Genomic DNA, 15019 nt, shown 5'->3' on the forward strand with positions numbered 1-15019 from the left:
AAACCTAATGTATCTCCTTGTTGTAATGTTGCACAGTTTAAAGTTTTGTACCAGGCACAGAAAAAAATTAATAACTTTAGTTAATTCCTCTCTAAATAATTACCCTTCCCACCCTCTACCTGCCTTGCAAAATAACTGCAAAACCATTACATTCGTATCATTATACAATAACTTCTGAAAAACAGGGGATACAGAGGGGTTTGTGTTTCACTTGCTCTGCAAAGGAATCAGCAGAAATATAAAGGAATGAATTCAGTTATTATTCATGTAAAGACAAAATATCTAAACAAATAACAGAGAATAAAACGAGCATTAGAGCAAAGAGAAAGGACACAAACATTTTATCCTACCAGAAGTAATCTTCTGTATATTAATATAAAAGCATTATAAAAGATAATAACCTTGGTAGTACATTAGAAACTATGAAAACTATTCACAAAGGAAAATCACCACAAAACCAGCTTCAGCTATTCTTAATTAAAGGTACATACTATGCTACCTGAATACTAGTGCTAGCTACTTCTCATACTTTAAAAGCCTGTTTATTAAGTTCACATTAAACTGAATTAAGGAAAAAAATGAAATAGGATAGATTTTACAGCTGGTACATAAAGGACAAAAATGTAGCCTATGAAAAATTAATAACTCTAAACCCATTACAAAAATGCAAGTAGTACTAAATATATAGCACTGTGTATTGAAAACTGCACTCTAAGAAGAAATCTCTGAGATTTCAAGGCCATCAAATGTGCTTAAAATCACAGGAAAAAGGAACATTTAGGGTGAGAAGTACTGTTCCTTTGTTTTTCATAAAAGATGCTCTGAAATAGCTTAAAACATTTTTTCCCACTAGCTTCAATTATGCAAATAAGGATTAAACTTTACACCTAAGGTGGTACTATAAAAACATTTGTTAAAGCCCAACAACAGCTGCCACTGTAGTATCATATTTTTAATTGAATATTAGAGTTTTCAGCTTCAGTTCTGTGAGTTGAAACCTGTTGTATGATGCCTTTCATTTATAATTGGTCAATTGTATTTAAAATAACAATAATCTAAAAAAGATTAGCAAAAATTATTGAGATATTTCCAGGAATCATGCTATGGACAGATATAATTTATATTCCTGGCAATAATTTAATTTTCATCTTCAGTAAACCCATAATTTTGATTACAGATATAAGATACAATGTTTGTTTATATATACACATCTTTATGTTGGTGTTATACCTCAGGGTTCTTTGGAAAATTGACTCAGCTTTGATAAACCCTCCAAAAATGTCCCTGAGGACAGATTTTAGAAGGTACAGAAGTGATTTCATATCATGTTTGATCTTAAGTATCTGTGATTTGCTGTTAAAAGAGCTGCTCCATTTTTTACCCCCCAGGAATCCTCTTGCACTGGATCCAGCCAGCTCCCAGCTCTGCACTGTGATCCGCAGGTCACATCAACTCACTGAGCAAAAGGAAAATTAATCTTTGTGGAGATTTTGGTTGGTTGGTCGGTTAGTTTTTTTCTCTTGAGGGGGTGAGGGATCAATATTCTATCAAAAGAAGTACAACTCAGAAAAGGTGTTAGGGTGCAGGGGTTTCACCTGTTTCTGTGGCAGCCTGCAGTTAGATCAGATTGACTGTGATGTGAAATTACAGCCTCTGTGAGACTCTAGCCAAGCAAAGCCCGGCACTTAACCGAGCCATTAGCAAAAGGGCAGTTGTTTAGCAACGTATGTTAGCACGGAGTAAAATCATAAGGATCAAACTGCCTGTTCACGAGTCCCTGGCTCATGTGAACCCACTGGCTGAGGAGACCTTTTTCCTCTTGATCTTTACAACTTCTCTTCATGTACCAGTAAAATTCCAAAAAATGGAACATATAACACCACAATGCAAATATTCCAATGGGGCATGAATAATTGTCAGTATTGGCTGAAGAAATAAGCAGCGTGATTCACAAATAAAGACTGCGAATACTTATTGTTTCTCTAAATCCTGTCACAACGTGGTATTTTAACACCATCTTCTAGAAAATACAGCCTGTCAGACAAATTTATTTTTCATTTTCTTTTAATTATGTAAGGGATTTAATTTACAAAGGCAGCTCTCTAAACATAATAGCTTCTTGTATGTATTTTTTTAATTTCACAACCTGTATCATTACAAGAGAAAACTAATACTATGAATGGAAAATAACGTTAGTGATCACAATACATGAAAAAAAAAAGATTTCATTAAGAAATCATCAATGGCTGAAACAAACCAGTGGGCTTTTGGAAGTCTGGGGTCTCATTCCAATCCTTTTTTGATAATTTAAAAATAAATAAGAAAATTGGCAGATGGTATATACTGTTGAGGTGATTAATAATGAGAAGAAGGACAGGGCAGCATATGGAATGAAACAGATTACATGGTAGGATGTTTTCATGAAAAGGATCTGTGTTTTCATACAACCAAATGTAAGGACATTCATCTAAAAATAAGAAGCTAGATCATACCTTAATGAGGACAAATTGGCCTTGGAAAGGATTTTATTTGATAAAGAGGCAGGATTTGCTGTGGATAAGGAAGTCGCTCAAATTCCAGGATGATTCTGTGGCCTAACCAAGCAGTATGTTTTTTTGAAGTGTAACAAGGTAACTGGGGGTAAAAAAGCCATGCTGGAACTGACACTGAAACACAACATTCAGTTTCGACTTGCATATACTAAAACTTAATGCTGAGAGACTAGAAGGGAACTTTTCAAGTTAGAAAGAATACATAAAAGTAATTGGAAGCCTGCTGAAAATACTTTACATTAAAAGAGCTGAGAGAAATCAATCTTTATGGGTTTGGGGTTTTGGTTTTTGGGGTTTTGTTTCTGGTTGGATTTTTTGTTTGCTTGTTTATTTTTCCTCTTTTTTTAAAGGGAGACTAAGAACGGACCATATCACATTCTATTAGTACTTTCACGGGGTGGGGGGAAATATGGATATTTCAATTTGGAAAACAAAAGTTAATAGGACAGGGAAAATGAATAACATCTCTAAAACAAAAAAAAAAAAAAAAAACAAAAAAAAAAGAAAAGAAAAGCTACAGGAACAATTAACCTTGAATCCTGGGACTTTTTCGTTCTCCTTGATGTTTTCAAATCAAGGCTGCACACTTCCTTGTAGACCTTTTTTGCTTCAGCCAATTTTCTTTTGCTTTCAGCCGATACGGTTTTTTAATTAAAACTGTAGGACAAATAGAATAAAATTCTATGTCTATGAGACACAAGTTAGACCAGATGATAATGTATAATAGATGATCTAACAATGTGCCTTAAGTTTTAAATTCTATTAATCTCTGTCCATGGAGGAAAGAAGAGTAAAATTCAAGAAAACTGATTTCTGAGCCAATTCTTTAAGCCCAGCTTGTCTACTCCTTGATTAAATTAAACAGACAGTAATTAGTTAGGGAAGCAGGATAGTAACAGGCAAAGTTTTTAGTAAGTCACATGCTAGAAATTTTTAGCTAGAAAATTCTTACTATAAAGGTTTAAACCTAATTAAGGTGATTGGCACAATTTTATGATTGTGCCATATAAGTCATACATGAGACTGTTCAATTTCAGACTTCTGAGCTAAAAATTCACACCACAAATATTTATGCTTACAAATTTTACTTTACATTTCCATACAGTGAAGTATTTACTTTCCATGTTGTGAAGAGGTAAAAGGTAAACCATACAGCAAAACTGCTGCTCTGTTTATGGCTCATTGTGAAAACCTTGAACACCGAAAACTTAGAAACTTACCTAAATTTTCAAACTAAATATGGATTTTCTAAACTATAAACCTTATCCTTGAAAACTAAAGGCTCTTTGAAACATAGAGGACAGATTCATACTATTTGGAAAATACTGTATGTTTTAAAGATATAGCACATAACTGTTTATTTCCTGTTAAACAGCATACAGTTAGCTGTTCAAAACCTCTCAGGAATTTAGTCAGTCCTCTGACTTTTAGGAGACTGGGAAAGGTAATCTGATTAAAAATTACAAACTGCATGTCAGAATGGGTTGTTTCATTCATTTCAATTTGATTTCTGACAGCCACAATGAAAATTCTGCAGGTTTTATGAAACTAGATCACAAATAACACATTTCCTCTATTACTCTACCTTACTTTTTTTTTTTTCACTTGCCAGTGATTAATGGTGTCTACGTACTTCCCTAAATAAAAACCTACAAAAATACAACTACAAACAGAAACTTCCATTACAGTGAATATGTTGGTTCAGTTAATGTGTGTTCATCTTGCCTAAGAGCAAGTACCCCATCACAACAGTACCACTGAGTGCTTGATCTAGAGTACATCAAACACCAGACATGTGGGAACTGTGCTTCAAATTAATCCTGACTCCAGCAGAGGGTTCAGTTACCTTGTTACGCCATCTTCCACACAATATAACTTTGTGGAAATTAAAATATTTGATCAATAAAATTAATAATAAAGGTTGGTAAACTGTTCCTTGCTTTAACTTCTCTTAACCCAGTTAAATCAGTATTCTTACAGCTTACCCACATGTTCTGTAAGGCAGCAACATCATCCTTTGATTGGTATCTATAGCAGTGTTACTTTCTGGAATTTGAGGTAGCGTAAGTAAAGATGTAGGACCCGTGCATCACAGAACTGATCATGACACAGAGATCCCTGAGCTAACAGAGATCTGAACTAGTAAACCCATACAAGAGTGGTATGTAAAGGCATGGACTTAACTACAGTTAAGGGTATTATCTCAATATTGTCCCATAGTGAGTTATGCTACCCAGATATGAGGTTTCTCTCTGCAAACTACTCCATCGAGAGTCACACTTCCCTGTCTTTCCACTTCCACACTTGGCAGGCAGAAGACCTAATCTAACTCACAAGATGTAAATACATCCTTAAACGTCTGCAAATATAATGCTGAAGTTGTAGGTGTCCAGCCCACAGTACAGCACCAGAATAGGCATTAGGACCACATAGATGGCATGCATAAAATTCTGCATCTCAGAATTAGACCCAGAACTAACAGCACCCTGAGCCTGTGGCTTTGGAGTTAACCAACAGAAAACAATGTTGACACGAGTGCAAACAAGACCCTGCACCATTATACGTTGTGTCCAGTTTCAGCTGGCACCAGCCTCAGACCTACCCAGGAGATGAAGCTGGGTCCTGCTCCCTTCTCAGCCTGTTGCTACGTTTCAAAGGACATAGCTTCATGGGACAGAATTCAGGAATCGCTGAGCCAGAGAGAAATAACTGAAGGAGCATAACTGCTTGGCCTAACCTCGAGGTAATTGGCTAGAGAGGGATATTCCAGGTAATGCCGCTTCAGAAACTGCTTCTTCTATATTTTGCATTAGCAAACCACAATATTTTGCCCACACAATCTGGTGTCTAAGGTCCTCTTGTCTAAACATATTTTTTCTCAGACTTCAGGCATGGGCTTTGTTCCTAGCCAGAAACTGAGAAATTAGTCTCTGCAAGATCATCTAGCAGTTAGATTTTGCAATGCTTTGACACCTCTGAGGATCCTAAATGCTCCATTTGGACTCAAGAAAATACTTCAAAGCTGTCTTCTACCCAGGTATATGAAATATTCACGTGTTGTAAATAGATACACTAGGTACTGATCTAATACCTAGCTACAGGGTATTTAAAATTTTTAAATCATTTTAAAAGTTATTCATAGCCCTTTTTTTTCATTAGATGTCATTGCAGTAGCTAAATAACTAAACTATAATCCAGCAGAGTAACTGAATTACCCGTTACACAAGAAAACAATGGGAAGTGCAGAATTCTACTTGATAAAAGCAAAGGCAGCAAACACTGATCAGGGTGTAAGGGTTCAGTACTACGATCACAGTGTTTGTAAGCTGTATCTCACTACTAATCCCAAAAAAGTTCTTTCCCCCCAATTTTAAAATTTCATGTAGTATTCTTATCTTGAATCTAGAACTGAATAGTGCATGTTCAGTCTTTCTTAGATTAGTGATAGCAAAAATGGGTAATACAACCTAAATAATAAGGCATTCCTAATAGGCAGAAAATAAATAGAACTATAGCTTAACATGCAAAATATGCTTCTGCCTATGCCACATGTAGGAAAAAACAAAGCTGATTAAAAATTACAAAAGAAGAACTAGGCTTATTATACCTTCTCTCAGTTCCAAGTCCTCCAAATAACACATGGTAATAACACGAAGATGCAAAATCAAAAGTCACAAAGGTAAAAATTCAAAGGCCAGGGCTCCATCAAGTATTTTGATCAGAGTTTCAGAAGCCAATGCTGACAGAAAAGATGCAATTTGCATTAGTTGTAGCTGTATTAACACATGCCACAAAGTATCAGCTAGTATGAAGTGCAACAGTATTATCATTAATACAGAAATAAAACCAGAGGTTTGGTTTGTATTGTTTTCTTTCAGACCTCAGTGGCACAACATAGGCAACACAGTTTAGGAATCTTAATCTTGGAAGGAAAAAATGGAGCCATATTTCAGGCCAAGTTGTTGCATAAAAAAAGACACATATATGTTCTCAAGTCACAAAAAAGCAGCAGTTTGTTAGTAAACATAATAAATGACAGTGATTGAGGCAAATCTGAGAAAAAAGAACTTAATGAATAAACAGCAGGAAGAAACTAAATAAAATGTTATCTTACCTACACATTTAGCAGCAATTAATGGTGTATGAAACAAACCAATTAAATGTATAATTCCCTCAGATCACTTTTTTTAAAAAAAGATGATATATAGTAACCAAGTCCTTCACAGATACACCTCTACACATCTACAGAGAGTGCATTCTCTTAAAGGTACGGCATATTCCTGAGATGCCCCGATAAGAACACATCCCTACACACAGCCATACAGACAACCGTACTTCATTTCCTACTTAAAAGTTTGTTTCTGTTTTAGTACACTTTACATAAGAACTTCTGAATTGATGCTTTAGATAAAGGTAATATATAGTTAGATACACACCCCTACACCCCGAGCTTGCGTTTATTTACACACACATGGATATGTAACACTATTCAAAGGTTCATTACACTTTAAGAGAAATCTGTATTTATGATGTCACCTAAAATTGGAGTATATTAAACTGATACGTGAAAATGACATATTTAATCTTACTGTATTTCCCACAACTTCACTTCTTATTCCTTGAAACAATGACGAATTTAGTACATGAGGGTGAGCGGTTAATTTGGCTGTTTCTTAATTGTGTTTGGTCTTGCTAACTGGAATTAAATGACACCAAGAAAATGTCAAAATAAAATACAGAGGTAAGGATGACTTTTTATAAAAATGTAACGTATTCTCATTTGCCCTATGCTGACCTCACAAATAACAAATATATCCAGGTATTTGAGATTATAGATAAATAAGGATGCTAAATTCATTGACTCCAGAAAATAGATCATTAAAAAGTTGGAAAGGAAGAGGAATATTTATCATTATTATATATTCAACTTGCTTTCAAACTATGCCACTTTCCTCTAAAATTTTGTTTTCTTAGTTCAGTACGATAAATAAATAAATACAAGGAAAGCAGCTCTCAGTCTAATCAAGTATAGATTATTTCACTTTCACACACTGAAGGTACTTGAATTTCACTGCTGAGCAAGATGAAATATTCTTAGAACTTATGTACCCTTCACTGATGGTAACCAGAAAAAGCTTACTGTCTGTAAAATGGCAATTCCACCATACAGGAATAACTGCATCCTCCCTGGAAGACACACATTTTATTCCCATGTCTCCCCTTATCCCTTCTGTTCTTTCTCTTTGATACAGTAAAAACAATATAGTCAAGCAGTTCATAGTGATAGAAACACTAACACTCCATTTATAACTTTGTATTTAATTCTAATTTGGTTTTGCATACGGTAAAAGAAAATAAACAAGTGAGCATCTTAACTGAATATTCATTGCTAACCAGGAGAATCAATTATCTACCTTTAGTTTGGATTAATTTAAATATTTTAAAGCATTTTAAAACCAAAACAAACCCTTCAAGGAACCATCCCCTTTTACCAGAAATCATGCAAATATATTGCATTTGTGTTAGGTCAGCAGTGAAGAAGATGATGAAAATTCTGCCTGTTTCATAGCCCACCCTTTTGGAAGGGTGATTACACTTTCCAATAAGTACCTACCTCTCAGAACTGAGTGGTCTGAAAGGTTAACTTCATCAGTAAGTCCTTCCAAGTCAAGCCACATCTGACTTGCTAATATAGGATTTGAAAACTAGAACATTAAATTATTTCAGCTCAGCAGCAAAAGCAGTCAAGTCAAAGAAAAATATTCACTTCACCTGCATGGAGCTACATAAGCCCACTGCTTTTCTGTCTTCATTGCAGACTGCCTTGTCTGACATTTACACTGTCTAATGGAGTTATAATTATTTTAACTGTTATTCTCCATTAGACTACAGAGCCATGAAAAAAATTACACCTAGTTGCCAGAATTGTTCCAATAAAAGAAAAAAAATAGCCTGACAATTCTTAATTTATTGTTACAACACTTGATATTTTTTTTAATTATCTCGCTATTTGAAATAGCTTTTTAAAATAAAAATCAATATTTTTGCTTTTTCTGGAGAGAAACATTCATTTCCTTGCATCAAGATGCAAATAGAAGAAACTTATGATTTCTGATCCAAAATACATCGCAGAAATTGCAGTGTTGCTGTCACCATTTCCAATTTCCAACTGATTAATTTCAATTTTACATTAGGTAGGATGACTATACGGACACCTATGAGATAATACAATGCAATCCAAGAGCCTCATTGCACAGCAAGATCGAGGAGATATAAAATTTAAGAAGCACTAAAAACTGCACTTCAATATTCATGTGAACATAAATTAACTTCAGAAACTCTTGTTGTTTTCTACAAGTACATTATATATTTCATATTCCCTTAACATGATTAAATTTAAAATGCAGAAAGGCACTATTACTTATGACAGGTCAGCAGATTTCAAAATTTTGGCTTTATTCTGAGCACAACTGACAAAAATTCTAATCCTGAGAAAGTTTTCAAGAGTACGGTAATGTCTCCCTGTGGTGGGCTCCCCTGGCTGGATGGCAGGTGCCCACCAAAGCTGCTCTATCACTATCCTCAGCTGGGCAGGGGAGAGAAAATATAAGGGAAGGCTCATCGGTCGAGGTAAGGACAGGGAGAGATCATTTAGCAATTCACATCAAGAGCAAAAAAGATTTGAATTTGGGAAAAATTAATTTAATTTATTACCAATCAAATCAGAGTAGTAGGATAATAAGAAATAAAACTAAATCTTAAAAATCACCTTCCCCCCACCCCTCCTCCTTCCTCCCAGGTTTAACTTCACTCCCAGTTTTCTCTACCTCCCCCACAGCAGCACAGAGGGATGGGGCCTGTGGTCAGTTCATCACACGTCATTTCTGCTGCTCCTTCCTCCTCAGGAGGAGAATTCCTCACACTCCTCCCCTGCTCCAGCATGCAGTCCCTCCCACAGGAGACAGTCCTCCACAAACTTCTCCAACACGTGTCCTTCCCACGGGCTGTTCTTCACAAACCACACCTGCGTGGGTCCCCCCACGGGCTGCAGCCCTTCGGGAACAGCCGGCTCCAGCGTGGGTCACCCGTGGGGTCACAGGTCCTGCCAGCAAACCCGCCCCAGCCCGGGCTCCTCTCTCCATGGGGCCACAGGTCCTGCCAGGGGCTGCTCCAGCGTGGGCTGCCCACGGGTCACGGCCTCCTTTGGGCATCCACCTGCTCCAGCGTGGGGTCCCCACGGGCTGCGGGTGGGATCTGCTCCAGCGTTAACCCCCACGGGCTGAGGGCACAGCCGGCCTCCCCATGGGCTTCCCCTGGGGCTGCAGGGGAGCCTCTGCTCCGGCCCTGGAGCACCCCCTGCCCCTCCCCCTGTGCCGGCCTGGGGGGCTGCAGGGCTGCTCCGCTCACATATACTCACTCCTCCCTCCTTCTGCTGCTGTGCAGCAGTTCTTCTCATCCTTTTTAAATGTGTTGTCACACAGGTGCTAAGAGTCACTGATGGGCTCGGCCTTGGCCAGCAGCAGGTCTGACGTGGAGCCGGCTGGCAGGGGCTCCATGGGACACAGGGGCTTCTCACAGAAGCCACCCCTGTAGCCCCCGCAGCTACCAAACCCTTGCCACACAAACCAAATACACTCCCATTCAGCCTTGGGGAAGTTTACAGACCTTTCTAATGTTCCTCCACCACCCCCACCCTTTCCCCCTCAATAACCACGTTCTCAGGAACCTTCATGGGCCCAGCATTCTCCCAGTGGCATGGACCTCTCCCACTGTGAGTCAGTATGTTCTAGACAGCGTATTCAAGATAAGGTCTTTTTGTTTCTTTTCTCCTACTACAGGAATTCCAATTTTAAGAAATACTGATAGCTATCATATACACTAAGGGCAGAAGAGAGCACGAGTCTAATCCCACCTTTCAAAACAATCTTGATTTATCAAGCTTTTATGCTCAACAACAACAAAAAAAACTTTCACTGGGCTAAACCACAGGAAGATAAAAAGTGTCAAGTTTTCAACAATCAAGGACACTGCTCTGAAAAAAATGTGCTTCATTTGAAGATATCGGTCTAAGTTCTTTTTGTTTGTCATCTTGTTTTAAGTCTTCAGAGAGAACCAAGTCACATGGTTTGTTTTCAGTAAATGTGCAAGCTAGAATCTTCCTCCATCAGATGAAGGCAAGGATTTGCAAATACTGAGATTATACAGGAGCTGGGTTCTTACTGCAAAGCCGCACAATATTCTGTGTTGCGCAAAGATGACTCAGTGTTTCCTTTTCTCATGTGAAAGAGACATAAAGGTTCTCAGCTGAAGTTTCTGCTATCGAGAAGGATTCACAGGAAACAGTTATAGCTTCTGGTTTTTTCTTCTCTGTTCAAACTGACTAAAAAACCATTTCTGAGGGCAACAGGTTAGTTCATCATGGCTCTCATCAAAGCAGAATAACAAACTACACAGCCTAGTAATGAACTCATTTAACCTTATTCTGTAGATTTGAGTAATTTGATGTTTCTGTAACAAATTTTAGCAAAACTGCAAAACACCATGTTTGAGTTTTAAGGTTGTTTGACGTGTTTCGATACCCCTGAAAAAACATAACTTTAAAGTTGGCATTATAAATTAATGTTTATAGAAATAATTATGTGGGGAAAGTATGTATAGAGAGTTTGAAAACACTATAATGGAAGATTTTTATTTTTAAAAAACTATGTTTGGCACAAAGGAAAAAAAAGGAAAGAAAAAAGTATACATGTAGTAACTGAATACAGAATAATTGTTTCTTCATACAAACCTGGAAATTCTACAAAGTATTTTTGATACTGACGTTCAACACTAGTATTTTAGTCCTGATTTTCTAATGAAAAAGAGAATGATTCACTCATAATTAGATAATGGATTTGTAGTGGTAAAAGTGTTCAGCCATTTTCCAGTAGTTATATGAGGGCTATGGCAACAAAATCAAGCTATTTTAAAGTGATAAAATAAAGATTTAAAACTCAGTTTCTTAGATTGCCAACCAATACACTAATCACTACCACATTTTTTCAAGTGCTGGTGATATTTATCTATAAGCGTTACATAAAATTTGCACATCTATACCCGAGTCCTATGTATCTTTCGTATTCATATAGCTTATTCACATAAAAAGTTTTATTTGTAAAATATATACAGGCATCATATTAGCTTGATAGCTGAAGTTCTGAAAGAGTCTTAAAAAACAGCAGGAAAACCCAATCTTAAAAATATATGATTTTTCTATGCTTTATACTTTTTTTCAAAACATGTAATTTATTATTTGAAATGATACCTTTATTTTCATGCAGCCTCTGGTCCCGAAAATTGCCACTAAAATTTTAGAAGTTAACTGTATGGTAATGATAACTCCAGCCTAATACTGTAAGTATCATATATTCACTTGTACATATTTCTCAAGACTGCCATGCAACAGAAAACAATGGATAATGATCAAGAGTAAGATTTGTTAGATGCCACGTGTTGAATTTTGAAGCGGTTGCCTAGTATTAGACTCATTAATATAGTTCAGCCGTGATTAGGTTTCTCAAACACAGACATTATCTACTAAATCAAAGTACATGTGCCATAACAACAGTCTTTAATTGAGTTAACCCTTCCAGGTAGATTAAAGCTAGTGCTGTCATGCCTACCAGAGAATCAATTACTGGTTCAGACCTGTAATTAGTTAAATCTTGTTGTTTAGAGACTACCATGAACTCTCTTTCCAAGACCACTTCTGTACTTATCTAGTCCTAAACTGCATAAACAATAATGCTTGTTCAGTGTTGCAGAAGTGATTTAAAATATCATTTTAATAGTTTTAAACCTCTAAAATATATCTATACAGTTGGCCTTCATGATAGCATGCTGTGGATAATAAAATCACTCATGGTCAAAGCAACGTATAGCGTTGTAATCCCCTACAGCATATCCCAAAGCACAATATTCAGAGTTCTAAATAATCACTGTAGAATCTTTAAATAATTCAGTTTTTCTAAAATTCTTGAATGAAGTTTTTCACCTCAGAGACTCACATATATTTTCTGAAGTGAGAGCATCCTAAAACATAACATTCCACATGTGTAAGTCCTGACAAAGACAACTGAATATTTACCGTGCTAATGGAAATAACATCTAAATCTTACCAGAGATAATTCATTAGTGTCCACAAGTCCATTGTTGTCTGAGTCAAAAGATCTAAACATCTGATCTACAAGAAGCTTCTTTAAAGCCATTTTCTCATCAATGATTTTATCTTTTGATTGTGCAATGTATCTCCGATTTTGTAGATCCAGTAACATATTTTTCACTTTGGTGTATTCAGTAGGCTTGCATTTATCCCCTGAAAAGACAATAAACAAGACAAGTTTATTTTGAATTTGATTTCTTATTAAAAGTTTAAAAGTAATTTAAAAAAATAATAATTGTAAAAACAGAGAGCATTAATTTCTTATAACAGTACCAACAGGGCTGCTTTACAAGGTAAGGAATTTGATCTGCGGTAGTTCGATTCATACCATTTCCCTTGTCTAGTCTTCAGATTAAGGCAAAAAATTACTGCACATTTAGATACTTTCTTAATAAAACATTTCCTGTGTATGGAAACTGAGGAAAGTTTTAATAGTTTCCAAGCCAGTACTTTTAGATCATTCTGGAAAAGTGCATCTGAAGATATTTTTTTTTTTTTAACTTTTACCTTTGGTAAAGCATTTCATATAAACTTTCATAAAATGAATACTGAGATGTAACGTTGGCAACAAAACCTGCAAATATGATAGAAAATGATACTTTATAAAGAATACATTTCACAATCATGTTTGACTTCAGAAATAACACTTGGATGCTCATAAGCTATCTCTACCTTTTAATTTACTGGACATAACAAACTTATTTGAGCAAGAGAAGGCGGGATTGCCTGAAGAAGAGAAAGGATATCTTTAACAAGATCTAGTTTATTCTTCTCATTATCCAGTCTTTTACAAAGTGGAAATTGCTACAGCAGATGTCCTACATACAGTGATTATAATCACTACTTATTCTAAACCAAAGCACAATATAGTGTACGTTTGGTACTCGCTTACATCAGTTGTAAGTTCAGTTTTAAACTGAACAGAGAAACAGTTTAGAAGTTTTTGGTTTTATTAAGATAACCTTAGCATTTCAGAAGTTTTTTGGTACAAAGAGATACGTAGATGTGGACCAGCAAAATACCATGTATTTGTTGTTAACATATCTTTACAGTTTGCTACTACTACAGTTAACTTTGAGTAGTGAATTCAAGGCTGGAGCAATACAATGATCAGCAAAGAAAGCTATGTTAGATCCTTTTTAGGTATTAAGATGAAAATGCAAGTAATAATGAGGAACAACTATCACACAAACTGCTTATAGGTACTCATTCTGTTTTGCAAGTGGGTCCCATTTAAAAAAATATCTAATTTACAGGTGTGAGACTGGAGTTTATTATTTTGGTGTATTTAACGGTATATGCACTATTATGGTGACCATACCACTATGTACACCTTCATCACCATTTCTTCAAGCAGAGAGAAAAAGTTCCTAAATGCTTGTCACTATCCTAGTGAGACTCGCATCTAGAAGAGAAGGTGTCCTGTGATAAAAGTTAAATCACAGAAGTAGACAAAATAGTTTTAGGAATCAAAATGACTCTAGCATTTTTTTTCCCTTCTAAAAGCCATGGCTTGTTATGTAGCTATCCAAAAATCCCAACTGAAGTAACAAATTTGCATGTTTCTCCTTATCTGGCAGAGGCATGGAGATTGAGGACATACAATTTATAGGAGTTGATTTCTACATGACAGCTTTTCAGGGATCTAATGCAGAAATACTCTGGTAGGGAAACACGTTTATTCCTTGGCCATTCCGGAGCTGCACAAACCTCTCCAGCTGACTGGCTGTGGGCTCCAGGCGGTGGGGAGGGAAGGGAGCACCGAGAATCCTCTCACTCATTTGGGCGAGCTCCAGAAGGCTGGGCCAGGAAAACAAGTGTCATCTTTGTCTCCCCCAGATAACTGTTCTGGCTGTGCCATCCTCAGATAGAGACAGTTTGGTTTTACTCTGGTGCAGCTGAAATCTCACATCATTTACCTATACTTCTGGCTGGGGGAGGGGAGACAAATCCTATTACTTAGATACTATACTGCTCAGACCTAGTAAACCACACCCACATTTAATTCCCTGAAAATTATTTTTGAACAAACAGTTCTCATTCCAAAACTGCAAAGAGACATTTCTACAACAGAGATCAACATCATAAGTAAAGCAGTTTATTTCTTAATAACATACATTAAATCCTGGACTTGTCACAGTATCCATGATGAGTCACTACATGTTTTAGTTAGAAAAAGATATGGAAAATGAATGAAAGTCACACTGACAATTTTTTTTTTCCCTTGAGGTGCAGGACAATGTCTCTCACTTTAATGATCCATCAA

The 15019-nt window shown here is 36.4% G+C and overlaps 1 protein-coding gene across 4 annotated transcripts in view; it reads right to left on the reverse strand.

The window, feature by feature from the left end:
• The window catches only part of FSTL5 (follistatin like 5), a 324611-nt gene that overhangs the window by 145444 nt on the left and 164148 nt on the right, over positions 1-15019 (reverse strand). For all 4 annotated transcript variants that reach the window (XM_080370936.1, XM_080370934.1, XM_080370935.1 and 1 more), the window contains exon 5: positions 12710-12906. In XM_080370936.1, coding sequence (XP_080227062.1) covers positions 12710-12906 — 197 coding nt within the window. The remainder of the gene's footprint in view (positions 1-12709; positions 12907-15019) is intronic.

This window comes from Falco punctatus (assembly GCF_963210335.1).
Source record: "Falco punctatus genome assembly, chromosome: 1".
Lineage (NCBI taxonomy): Eukaryota > Metazoa > Chordata > Aves > Falconiformes > Falconidae > Falco > Falco punctatus.